The 12,104-nt window shown below is 36.6% G+C and overlaps 1 protein-coding gene across 2 annotated transcripts in view; it reads right to left on the bottom strand.

Annotated features, from left to right (window-relative positions):
* The window catches only part of LOC113532696 (mannosyl-oligosaccharide 1,2-alpha-mannosidase IA), a 212,842-nt gene that overhangs the window by 98,065 nt on the left and 102,673 nt on the right, over positions 1–12,104 (bottom strand). For both annotated transcript variants that reach the window (XM_026924220.3, XM_026924218.3), the window contains exon 2: positions 7,442–7,538. In XM_026924220.3, coding sequence (XP_026780021.2) covers positions 7,442–7,538 — 97 coding nt within the window. The remainder of the gene's footprint in view (positions 1–7,441; positions 7,539–12,104) is intronic.

Below are 12,104 nucleotides of genomic sequence, written 5' to 3'. Positions count from 1 at the left end.
CGGACGTCTAGAAGCTAAAACATGGAAGCTTCCCATTAGAATTCCTGATTTTTCATTTCCAGTGAAAACAAGCAATATGTCATGCAGAAGATTTCAGGTGTAACTTGATTACAATTTTGTTATGAGTCTAGTTTTCTGGTGTAACAAGTTCTTTAGCTTGTTACACTTTCAAAGATAAAAGGACCTTTCGTTCCTTTAATATGTGTCTTTTTTTTACTTGAAAATGTTTAAATATCATTTAAGATAATTGGTTCGGAAGTACAGTGATCTAGCTTGAAAGCTTTACTCTAAAAGCTAACTACAGGTGCACCATATGCACTTTCACAACTACATACAGTATATACTAAAAGTAGAAGAAGAAGTACCTTTATTTCTGACAGTGAAGGTTATTTGGAGCTCATTAAGAATTATATTTAAGAATTATATAATTAATAAGAAGGGAAATTCTAATGGCGTAAAATAATCGAATATATTTTCATTGCTATACTAACTGTAAAAAGAATAAGTTTTTGTTAGGTTAGAAAAAAACACAAAATATAACTTTTACCACAACTATATTTTCAAAACTATACATTAGGAAACTACATTAGGAAACTATATTTTCCTAATGCTTGCATTTCTGAAATATCTATAACCCAACCTATTTCGCTAATTATTCCCAGGCACGATGTGATCATTATGACTGAGCTAGGATCATTATTTCCATCTTATGCACATCATTATCTAAAAGACAATAACAGCAAATGTGGCATCTTCACAGCATCGTCTAATTAACAGATTCTGCAAGTCAGTATCGCGTCTGTATCTGTAAGAGCGTGGGTTCAAATCCGTGGCACGGCTCGGCTCTTAAGCTGCTGAGCTCTGCGCTAAAACATTATTCTGCTTCACCTTTCAGTCTCTTTGAATAAAACCATCCACCAAATGAAAAAATTGCATATAAATGTGAATAAGCAAGGGGGAAGATGAAGAACAACTTCTTTCAGAGCTGAAGCATGACTACAGAAATTACAGTCTCTCCAGAATCAGCTAGAACCTGTAATTTTACCTTTCCAATTTCCAAGGTGAAAGAAGGCTGGCCTGCTGAATAAGCAAGCTGTATCTTATTCAGCAATCCTCTATTATTTACTTATTTATTTATTTGAACACGCAGTACACTTTGTGAATTACATTAACATATTCTGACTTGAGTTCTGACTTGTATCCACAGTAGTGGATAAAGATTTGGCTTTAAAATCACACCAATGCCAAAGCAGATAAACAAACAATACATTTTCATGCTAATTTCCATTTTGTGTACAGTGCAAGAGATGAAACTGAAAAGTTGAAGATGTTTTTCAAATTTTTCAGACTGTCAGGAGTGGAACATGATGTGATCTTCTGCTGTTGCGGCCCATCCACCTCAAAGTTCCATGTGTTGTGCATTCTGGGATGCTTTTCTGCTCAACACGGATGTACAGAGTGATTGAGATTCTGTCAGCTCGGACCGGTCCATTCTCCGTTGATCTGTTTCTTAAACAAGGCATGAATCCTCCCACAGAGCTGCTGCTCACTTCTGTTTTTCGATATTGATTTTTCTTGCTCGTGATTCACCAAGATTAATGATTTAAATTGTCCAGAACAGCTAAAAATGCCCCAAGAACAATAACCTAAAAGCCAACAAGTGGTGATGTTAAGTGTCCTTACGCAATTATGAATCAGCTCAATCCTGAACAAGCTTTTTTTTATCCAGTTATTGCACAAGTTTTAAAACAAAACATACCAAAAATAAACTTACATATTAATCTGTTAATATGATAGTCATCCACTACACCACCACAAGAGAATGCAAAAAGGGAAGCTCCTGGCTCATGTTTTCCACCAAACTAGAGAATTTTTCTTACCATTGATATCATTTTCAAGCAAGTGCTCTTGCTAAGTACAGCCATGACCCTCTCTACCAGATAGCACTCTCTGTGCTCTGTCATTTCCTTTCCACAATTAATACAACAGATGGGTTTAAAACAAGGTTGTGACCCAGTATTATAACAAGCTAATAATAAATGCAGAATTAATTAAAGGGGGGACAAAACAAAATTGAAATTAGATCATAACATAATTTATCACTGCAAAACCTAATTTTTTTGATTGTCATTTAACTATCTTTTTATTATTTTCTTACGTTTACTGGCATGTTACCTTAACATTACTTTTAAATGATTTTATATGTATTTTTTTATTTATACTTTGACATTGAAGTAATTCTTTTATTTTTAGTTTTTTAAATATTTTTTAATATTTAATATTTATTTTTTATTTCATTTTAATTATTTTGAATATTTTTTAATGTGATAATTTTTTTTCTTTGTCACTGCTATTCTTTGCCTAGTTTGCTATTTTATTTTTGTTTACATTTTGTTTCTTTCTTTATCCTTGTTTGAATTCACACTTCATTTTTAATGTATGGATGTGCTATATAAATAAAGTTTGGATTTTGTGGATTTTGCAGAGACAATCTTTAGATTTCATTTTTTTATCCTCTATCAAAGAGCTTTTCCTTCTTCAGGTTTCCTCAAATACCATCCATACTGAAGGATGTCTCTGAAATAACCAGCTCGGTAAATACATTCAGGATTCTACAGAAAGCACAGTGAACACCAGGGTCAGTGTTATTATAACCTGAACCCTACAATGAAACCAACGCTCACCAATGAGCACAGGATGAAGTGCTTTTCTTTTTCTTTTCTTTATGTGCTAAAGTGATTTTATTATTAAGCGGAGAAAAAACAGAATGTTATCTATATTTCCCAGTCCACTGTCTCGTAGCTTAGAGCTGGATATGTTCTGGACTCTTTGTGTGGCTCTACAGCCGTGTGTGTGTGTGTGTGTATATGTGTGTGTTCCACACTCTCAGTCTGCTCTAGTTACAGTGAGCTGTAATGGACCACAGGCTTGGCTGAAACACTGATGCCTGAGTCGAGGTAGCATCTGTGTGGTTGTAGAGAGGATGGAGAGAGAGGAAGAAAGGAGAGTGTGTCAGGATCTGTCATATGACAGCTGGAGGCGTACTTATACCTACTACAAGCAAGCCTTATATACCACTACATCACATATTCTAATGTTCTAATGCACAACGGCTCTGCCGATGTCCTTTCAAAAAGACCCTGTCTAGCGATCTAATGCTGTTTACTCAGAAGTGGCAACAATGCTAACAAGAAAATCCTAGCAGGCAGACAGAAAAAAAATTTTATCTCAAAAACCTAGCGAATGTCAGTGAACAGGGAGGCTAATTTCATTTTGCTACGTAATAATAAGTATCTGCTTTTTTTTTTTTAACCTATGAAAGAGACCACAGTCCCGCCCACTTGTTTTCTATTGGCTCACAAGACCATCCATCTATTCATTTTCTGTACTGCTTATCCTCACACTCACACTCACTCACGCACCCGTTCACACACTACGGACACTTTGGAAATGCTGATCAGACTACAACACACCTCACTGGAATGGGGAAGGAAACTGGAGTACCTGGAGGAAACCCCGAGGCACGAGGAGAACATGCAGACTCCATGCACACATGGCGGAGGTGGGATTCGAACCCTCAACCCTGTAGGTGCGAGGCAAACAGGCTAAGATCATCCAGGTAAATCATAAAGTGACCAAATCATGACCAGTGTTGACTTTGCTTCCAACAGCATTGCTCAAACATTTACAAACACATACACCCACACACACTCCTGTTGCTGGATTACATTCCAGGCCTCCAGATTTCTCCCCACACACACACACACACACACACACACACACACACAAAACGTTCAGAATGGTATATCATGGCTCTTCATTCTCTTTGACAACAAAAGAAACATTCGCTTTACTCTCTCGCAATCAATCGGCTCATGACAGAAAGGTGCCATCACTCGTTCCTCGCAGTCAGCAGAGGAGAAACGCTGCTCTCTCATTCCTCTCCTCTGTGCAGACACTAACAGAACTTCAGATCGTTCACACATCAAAATCCACGCTTTCATTTGCTCACTCTGTGATGGAATTAATCACACAGCTAGTGGAGTCAATCATCAGTCTCATGTAAACGCCTTCACCATAGAGGTACATTATCAAAATATTTTCAAATAGCCAGCTAGTTGTTACTACCTACTATGTAGCTAGCCGGATTGCATTGCGTTTCTAAGATTCTGGAGCCAATTTTAGTCTTTCGAGATTATTACTGTATAATAACATGTTCTCTCCATGTCAGATTATGTGATGAAGATCCTCTAACGATAGACCTGTGATTAAAGAAAAGTACTACGTAGTGTTTACGTCATCAATCAGTGTAATCCGGGCTTGTGCAGAAAAAGGGGCTGGGCTTGAGGCAATAAGGATCTTTTTCAATCCATTAGCATGTTTCATTTATGTTTTCATCATTGCCACTATCGTATATTCCCGTAAATTTCGCATCATCCTATGCTGTCCTCCTATTGGTTGCTTTTAGACAAGCGTCGTAGCAGCAATCACACTCTGAAATTTTAATAAAAATTTATTAAAAGGATAAAAGGCACCAAAAAGAGGATGGCATAGGATTACGCAAAACTCACAGGAAAGCTACAAATTACGGTAACGCTGATGGTGAAACGTAAACTGAAATATAATTCAAAGTGAGATTGAGGTATTAAGGATACTTTTTCAGTCCGTTTGCATGTTTTGTTTATGTTTCGGCATTGCCACTACCGTATCTGTAGCTGTCCTGTGAGTTTGATGGCTTATAGATAAGATTCGTAGCTCAGACAGAAATTGTAACAAAAAAATTCGCACAATTTCAAATCGTTGGCCGTCACTGGTCGCAATGGGACTAAATCAACCATGCATTATGTATTCTACGACCAACTATCTCATTCACTCAATTCATGACCAAAGGCTTCTTTAACAATGTGCGATTTTTTTTTCTTTTTTCTTTTAAGATTCTACGCCAAGGCACATTGAAACTGTTCTTCTCGCAGCTCGTAGTGGCCTAAAGTATGTGTGTCACTATCTCTCTCTCTCTCCCCCCATCTCTCTGACTCTTCTACTGACTTTGACCGTAATGACATGTTTCTAACAAGCAGGCTTAGCCGCCTCTGATCTCCCGGCATCTATGTTTACTCACGGGATTAAATTAAAGAACTCGGTGTCCAATTTCATACCTGGCTTCCTCTAAAGCCCTTCAAGATTCTGCCAACACACACACACACACTTACTTTAGCTCCTTTGGCCAGATGTTTCTATGTACTCTGAGGCCAGAGGGGATGTATATAGACATAGGCAGCTAGAGCGTAACCATAAATTCATTTAGTCAGCAGATTCACCAGTCCAGGAACAAAAAGAGGGAGCCAACGAATCCCTCAAAGCTTTGGCTGGAGATATGGTTCGTTTAATATGATAAATTTTGTCACACATTGTCTGTTTTTTTTTTTTTTTTTTTGTAGTTTTGAATTTTGAGAAAATATATAAATAGGGCCATTTATATTAAAAAAAGTGTTTTTCTAATATTATTTTTTTTCTATTAAGCTCTATTATGTTCAACAACTGAATATTAAATCTAACTCTTAGCATAGCTTTCAGAGTATGCACAGGCTAATTCTGTTAAGATTGTGAGAAAGCATGGATGTGACCTGCGGTACAGTTGTAGCTGTTAGAATTGTACAGCATTTTGCTTGAAGGTCTCAGACTGTACACACTAATTTCCACACTCAAAAGGTGAGCTCATAATGATGATGTTATCCTTTTTTAAGTCATGGAATTATGGTTAACCCATAGGAACCATGGTAAAACTTTGTTTTGTTTTTTTACACCGCTAAAAAAACTGCTAACCATGGTTATTATGGCTACTTTGGTTTAACCATGGTTATTATTATATAACAAAAAAACAAAAAAACAAACAAAAAAAAAAGAATAATGTCTTTATGAGCTCTGCACCATCATTTAGATGGACAGTCAATGATCTTTTGTCATTATTTAATATTTTCCAAAAAGACATCACATGGACTAATGAATGTGAGGTGGTTTAGTATTGATTTTCCTGATGTACATGTAGGTTTACAGTGTGTTTTGAGTCATTGCTGTTTTGATTAATTGCTATGCATTCCTTGCTAAGTCTAGTTTCCTTGTCCCCCTTTTTTCCTAGTGCTCTTAATTTTCCTGGAGTCTCTGTGAATAGGACCAAATGCTTCAGCCTTGTTTATTACAGTTTCCATGCCCACCACTCAGTAGAGCTAATGAAACCCCTCGAATGAATGGAAATGCATCTTCAAAATCACAACCCAAGTCCAGTTTCCTTGACTCACTGCCACTAGCGATTTCACGATGACCCAGATCACAGCAAGACTCCATAGTAAAATCCCTACACGATATAAATCGGATGCTCAGCTATCACGTAATCCCCAATAAGATGGATTGTCAGAAATGGAGAAGGAACATACACTATATGGCCAAAAGTTTCTGGACACTTGACCATAACACTCTTGTGTGCTTTTGGAATGTCCCGTTCCAGATTTAGTCCCATTTTGCTGTTATAATAACCTCCAACCTTCTGGGAAGGCTTTCCACTAGATTTTGGAACATGGGTATGGAGATTTGTGCTCATTCAGCCACAACAGAATTAGTGAAGTCAGACACTGTTGTTTATTACAAGGTGAGGAGGTCTGATGCACAGCTGGAGTTCCAGTTCATCTCAAAGGTGTTCAGTAGGGTTGAGGTCAGGGCTCTGTGCAGGACACTTGAGTTCTTCTACACCAACCTTGGCAAACTGTGTCTTCATGGACCTGACTTTGTGCACAGGGGCATTGTCATTCTGGAACAGGTCTGGGTCTCTTAGGTCCAGTGAAGAGAAATTATAATGCTACAACATACAAAGACATTCTACACAGTTGTGTGCTTCCAACTTTGTGGCAATAGTTTTGGGAAGACACACATACAAGTGTGATGGTCAGGTGTCCACAAACTTTTGGCTATATAGTGTATTAGTGTGATCCAGTATCAGTTAAATGTCACTCTGTCCCTCAGGTAAGTGAGTTCGGTAAATAGCGGTGAGGAAAACTGTCAAACAGAACAAACCATTTTTTTTAAAAGAGTGACGCTAATCTGTAGAAAAGTGCAGTAGCTGCCTCTGAAGTTCTCAGTTTGTGACTCACAGCTCTTGTGTAGATGACTCAGAAAAAGCGAAGTTAGTCTGTAAATGACCCAAATTCACCAATAAAAATGGCAAGGCCTTTGCAGGAGAATGTAAGTGTATAGGAAAATACAAGTAGGAAAAGTAGATTGAGAAGATGTGGCGGGCTGCTTCACATGTTTTGGAGGAAGCACATGCCAGCCTTCACCCTCAGCAGTTGGTAGAGCTAGTTAGTGGTGGGAAATGTAACTAAATTTTAACTAAATAATTAAATTATGAGAAAATGGTGTTAAAAAAAGCAGTCTGCTAAGTACTACTCACCAAACATGTTGCCGATGTGGCCATTTTTTGTGAGCGGCCTGAGCTCATTTTGCCCCCATGCGTAACGTCTGTAGTTGTCCCAGGCAAATTTCATCATCTACAAGAAAAACAAAGCAATGATGGTTAAAATCCATGGCATAAACCCTCTGAAGTTAGAATCCATGAACATAAGTCAACTGAAGATAGTCAAGCAATTAAAGGTCTACGGCCTTTTAGGGTATGACAAGACACTTGCACAGTAATCGTGTATTGGAACAGCTAGCAAAGCAAAAGTTCATTAAACACAACAATAACCATATCCACTGACCACCATACACCCACACATTACACTCAAAATTGAGGAAAATGGTCTTCACATAAACCATTTCCATTCACACAAACACAAATTCTCTAGCACCAACTTTCGCAAACACTAACATAATCCAATACACAACTTTCTCCAACATTCTCAAACACAAAGATTCGCCAACAACCACCAGAACTGTCCATCAAACACCACTATTCACCATCAGATGGCAATGTTTTTCAAAATCAGACTATCATAATTCTCCAGAACAGCAACACTAACCCAATTAACTACCAACATTCTCCAATAAACACCAACATTCTCCATTAAACACCAATATTTTCTGAAGAAAGCATCAATATTCTCTACAGCATTACACACTTTAAAACACTAAGAAAGACCAACCGACTACTTAGAAAACATGAACAGTCATTAAAAGGTCTAATATCAATCACAAATTGTCTAGTATCAGCTTTCTTCACCAAACGCTAACACGACCAAACAAATAACAAATTTCTCAAGGTTCTCAAACATAAAGATTCTCCAACCACCAATATTCACCATCATTCTCTATTAAAAACTAGGGAAAACATTAACATTCTCTACTAAACACCATTATTCACTATAAAACCACCAAAATGCTTACTGACTATACATTAACAGTCATAAAAAACAGATATCAAAGTATTCACCATCAGATGGCAACATTCTTCATAAAATTCATAATTTACAAAAATAAATTCTAACAAAACGCATTACCATTAACCCAATTACCAACATTCACCATCAAACACCAACATTCTCCATTAAAAACCTACATTTTCTGAATATTCGGAAGATTCTCTACACCTTTGTTCACTACAAAACCCTAAACAAAGGCCAACAGACTTAAGTGAAAAACCTCAGCATTCAGTAAGAAAAACACAGTAATGTTCTGAAACAAAAAAAATTCTCCAACAAACACCAACACCATCCACCAAAAGCCAAAATTAAGGTAATATCGTCAATCCAGTAGCAATGTCACAACATGTTGCTATCAGTAATATTAACTCCCAAGTCAGAAGAAACAAGGGTGTATTGAGGTGAGCAGCCTAGAAACTTCACCACAATCAAACAAAGCTATGACACACAACATCTGGATTCATAGATTTTTGGAATTTAAAAATTGGTCTTGTAAAACTAAATACTGTTCCAGAGCTTGGTAGTGATCCCACAAGCACATAACAAAAGATCATACCGGACAAATTAGCACTGAATAGATGGAAAGACTTGTTCACAAAATGAAAGAATTTAATCATTTTCCCAGAATGTTTTGGCAATGCTAGCAGCCAACTGCTGATATCATTATACAGAATTCTGCAACAGCAGCTCCACTGCTTGTGATTAATCAGGCAAATATAGCCACTCACGAATACAATGACGGCACGCACACACACACACACACAAATTACTTCCTACAAAAAAGTTCAGAACCATGCAGACATTTGTCGATTCATCTCAATTTATTATGCTCTAATGCTATAATCCTAAAATTCATCCACATTGGACGAAGAGGTCTGTATTATGAAATTAAGACTTAATAACCAGACTACTACCCCGAACAAGAGAGCTCTCTCGGAGACACAGGCATGCAGGATTTATTAGGATTTGGCCGTCTTTTGTCTAATAGAATCCCTAAAACCCACTCGATGATCCACTGTACGTGCTTTTCTTTCTACAGAACTATCTACACGGCAATCTATACCTTCTTATGCTTCACTATTCCTTTTCTTTTAACTCAGCAATAAGGTTTTCATGCTTGTATGTTCAAATTCTGATTATTAAAAAGTAACTGCCAAGAATTTCGGCATACAATTCTTTCTTTCTTTCTTTCTTTTATTAATCTGAAGACTTTTCTAGGTCTTTTTAGCAAGATTTTGCCTTTGACTCTTTGCATTCAGGTTTTTTTTTTTTTTTTTTTTTTTTTGCATTCACTCCAATCTTCTCCGAATTTTCGAAGGCTGTGGCTTCATCACATACTTACGTTCTCCTGAATGTTGTGCCATTCCGGAGCTCTTTCGTGCTATTTTAAAGGGAAATTAACTTTCAAGAAAAGAGTAAGCATGAATGGTAGATTTGTATAATAGATTAAATTGATTCAGAACCTTAACTGACAACAAGTCTGACATTTTCAAAGACAATTTCAAATACAAGTCCATAAGTAAAGATATGAAATAAATATGAATAGATAAAGATATGATATATACAGTACTGTGGAAAAGTCTTAGGCACCCTATTTTTTTTTTTAATACAAACTTTGTTATAGATTTTTATTTTCTGACTTCTACATTATTGATTCAGTACAAAAACATTTTAGATTCCAAACATTAGTTTTCCAGCACAAAACTAAATGTTACAGAAAAATGTTTGTATGTCAGATTACATAAGAGACACTTTTCAGACAAAAAAACAGAATGAAGGCTGCTGGGTTTCGCTGCAAAAATAAGAAGGGAGTCAACAGTCAAAGTCTCCAGAAGAACTGTGGCTGCTTCTGCAAGATGCTCAGTAACACTTACAGCTCATTTCCTTATAAAACTGCACACACTGCACCTGAGACTACTTTTTTTTTTTAAAGCAAAGGGTCATCACACTAAATATGGACTTTGTTTCATTTATTACTGTTTACTGCTTTTTATAGTATTTTTTTTAATGCAGAAACATTTAATTTCATTATTTCTGAAGGCATCTTTGCTCTACAGCATTTCTTTGCATGTGCCTAAGACTTTTGCACAGTACTACAGTACTGTGTGTGTGCATATATATATATATATATATATATATATATATATATATATATATATATATATATATATATATATATATATATATACACATATATATACACACATACATATATTTATAATTTTTTTTGGTTAAAATATCAAAAGATTTTCAGAAACTTTGTTTTTACCAAATTTCCTCACATCATTTTTCCTTTCTTTCATTTCAGCTAAGCTACCACTTTCATCCACTGATATGGCATCAAGGCAAATGTTTCTGCGAGAGCTCACATTGGTCGGTATTAAATATGGACTTACAGGGTTTTTGCAACCAGATTGTACTTCTATATGTTCTTTATGATCATGTTAAAAGGTCTACGAATTGTAATATTTTTGGAAAGGTAATGTAAAATTCTTGATTTCTGAGACAGCACTGACCATTCTTAGCCAAGGAACTGCAAAGGTGCGAATTAGATCATCAGTGACATTACATAAAGACAGCACGGGTGTATAAATGTTCATTTTGTGAGCCAGTGATGAGCAAACTGGTTGAGTGCTAAACTGGCTTCAGACCAAAGGTGTGATTTACGGCAGGGCTCGATGGAAAGCATTTCCATCAGCATGCGTTGGAGAAAGTCTTGTCCTCCTCTGTGGCCTGGAGATTGAAGATTCCTGGAAATTACTTCAATTCAGAGGAAACTATGTCCAGTCCTTTGCTTCATGATTCATCTTTCTACAACTCAATCCTCCTACAATTCCTCTCCTGTACATGAGCTGGAGCTTGAGGCTTATTGTTCTAAAACAAGCCTTCAGAGAGGGAGAGGTGGGATAATGGGTCACATGGTTGAACACTTGTTCATGTTACATATATTCGATCATTGCCAACCGTGTCAGTAAAAAGAAAGGGTTAGACACTAGAGTTTAGTAACAAAGAATTATCAGCACGGGAGACTGAAAACCTTGGAACTGACTGACTTCTTTGTCATGGTAAAGAGGTGATAGGCTTTTCTCTCAGTGGAAAAAAAAACAGATAGCGTGTTGCATTACAGAGGTTTCGGGTTTTGTTTGAATTCACTCTGTAACATGCCTTTCTAGAAAGTCAGCCAACGTTCTTCCCCCAGGTGTCTGGAGGAACATAAAAGGGACTTAAAGAGCAAAAAACATCCAAAGCAAATGGTGTTTCTGTTTGATATTCATGTCCACTTTATCTCTGCCGAACAGAACTCCATCTGATAACCGTGAAGATGCTGCAGGTATCTGAAAGAGATACAAAAGCCCTAAATATGGTTTTAATTCTTAATAGAGCTTGATAAGCTGAGCACAGATGATGCCGGTAATGTATTTATCCTCATATAGTAACCAGATGGGAGTGTATTGTTTATCTGTTTCAGTAATTTTATATCCCATGTGTTAACAGCATTAATATTTGAAAAAATACTTACATATAATAAATAACACCATACAATAATGATCTACTATATGTAGAGAATAAAACACAATGGGATGTTCTGTTATAAAAATAATCAACACCAGGGTGGTGGGATGCGTTGAATATTCTCCAATAACAATAGCATGTTACTGCCCACAGCAATTTGTCAACAATTAAAGTTTTTAATTT

Source organism: Pangasianodon hypophthalmus, chromosome 22 (assembly GCF_027358585.1).
Source record: "Pangasianodon hypophthalmus isolate fPanHyp1 chromosome 22, fPanHyp1.pri, whole genome shotgun sequence".
In the NCBI taxonomy this organism is placed as follows: Eukaryota; Metazoa; Chordata; class Actinopteri; order Siluriformes; family Pangasiidae; genus Pangasianodon; species Pangasianodon hypophthalmus.
The sequence above is the reverse complement of the archived record's forward strand: the minus strand, read 5'-3'. Positions and strand labels throughout refer to the sequence as shown.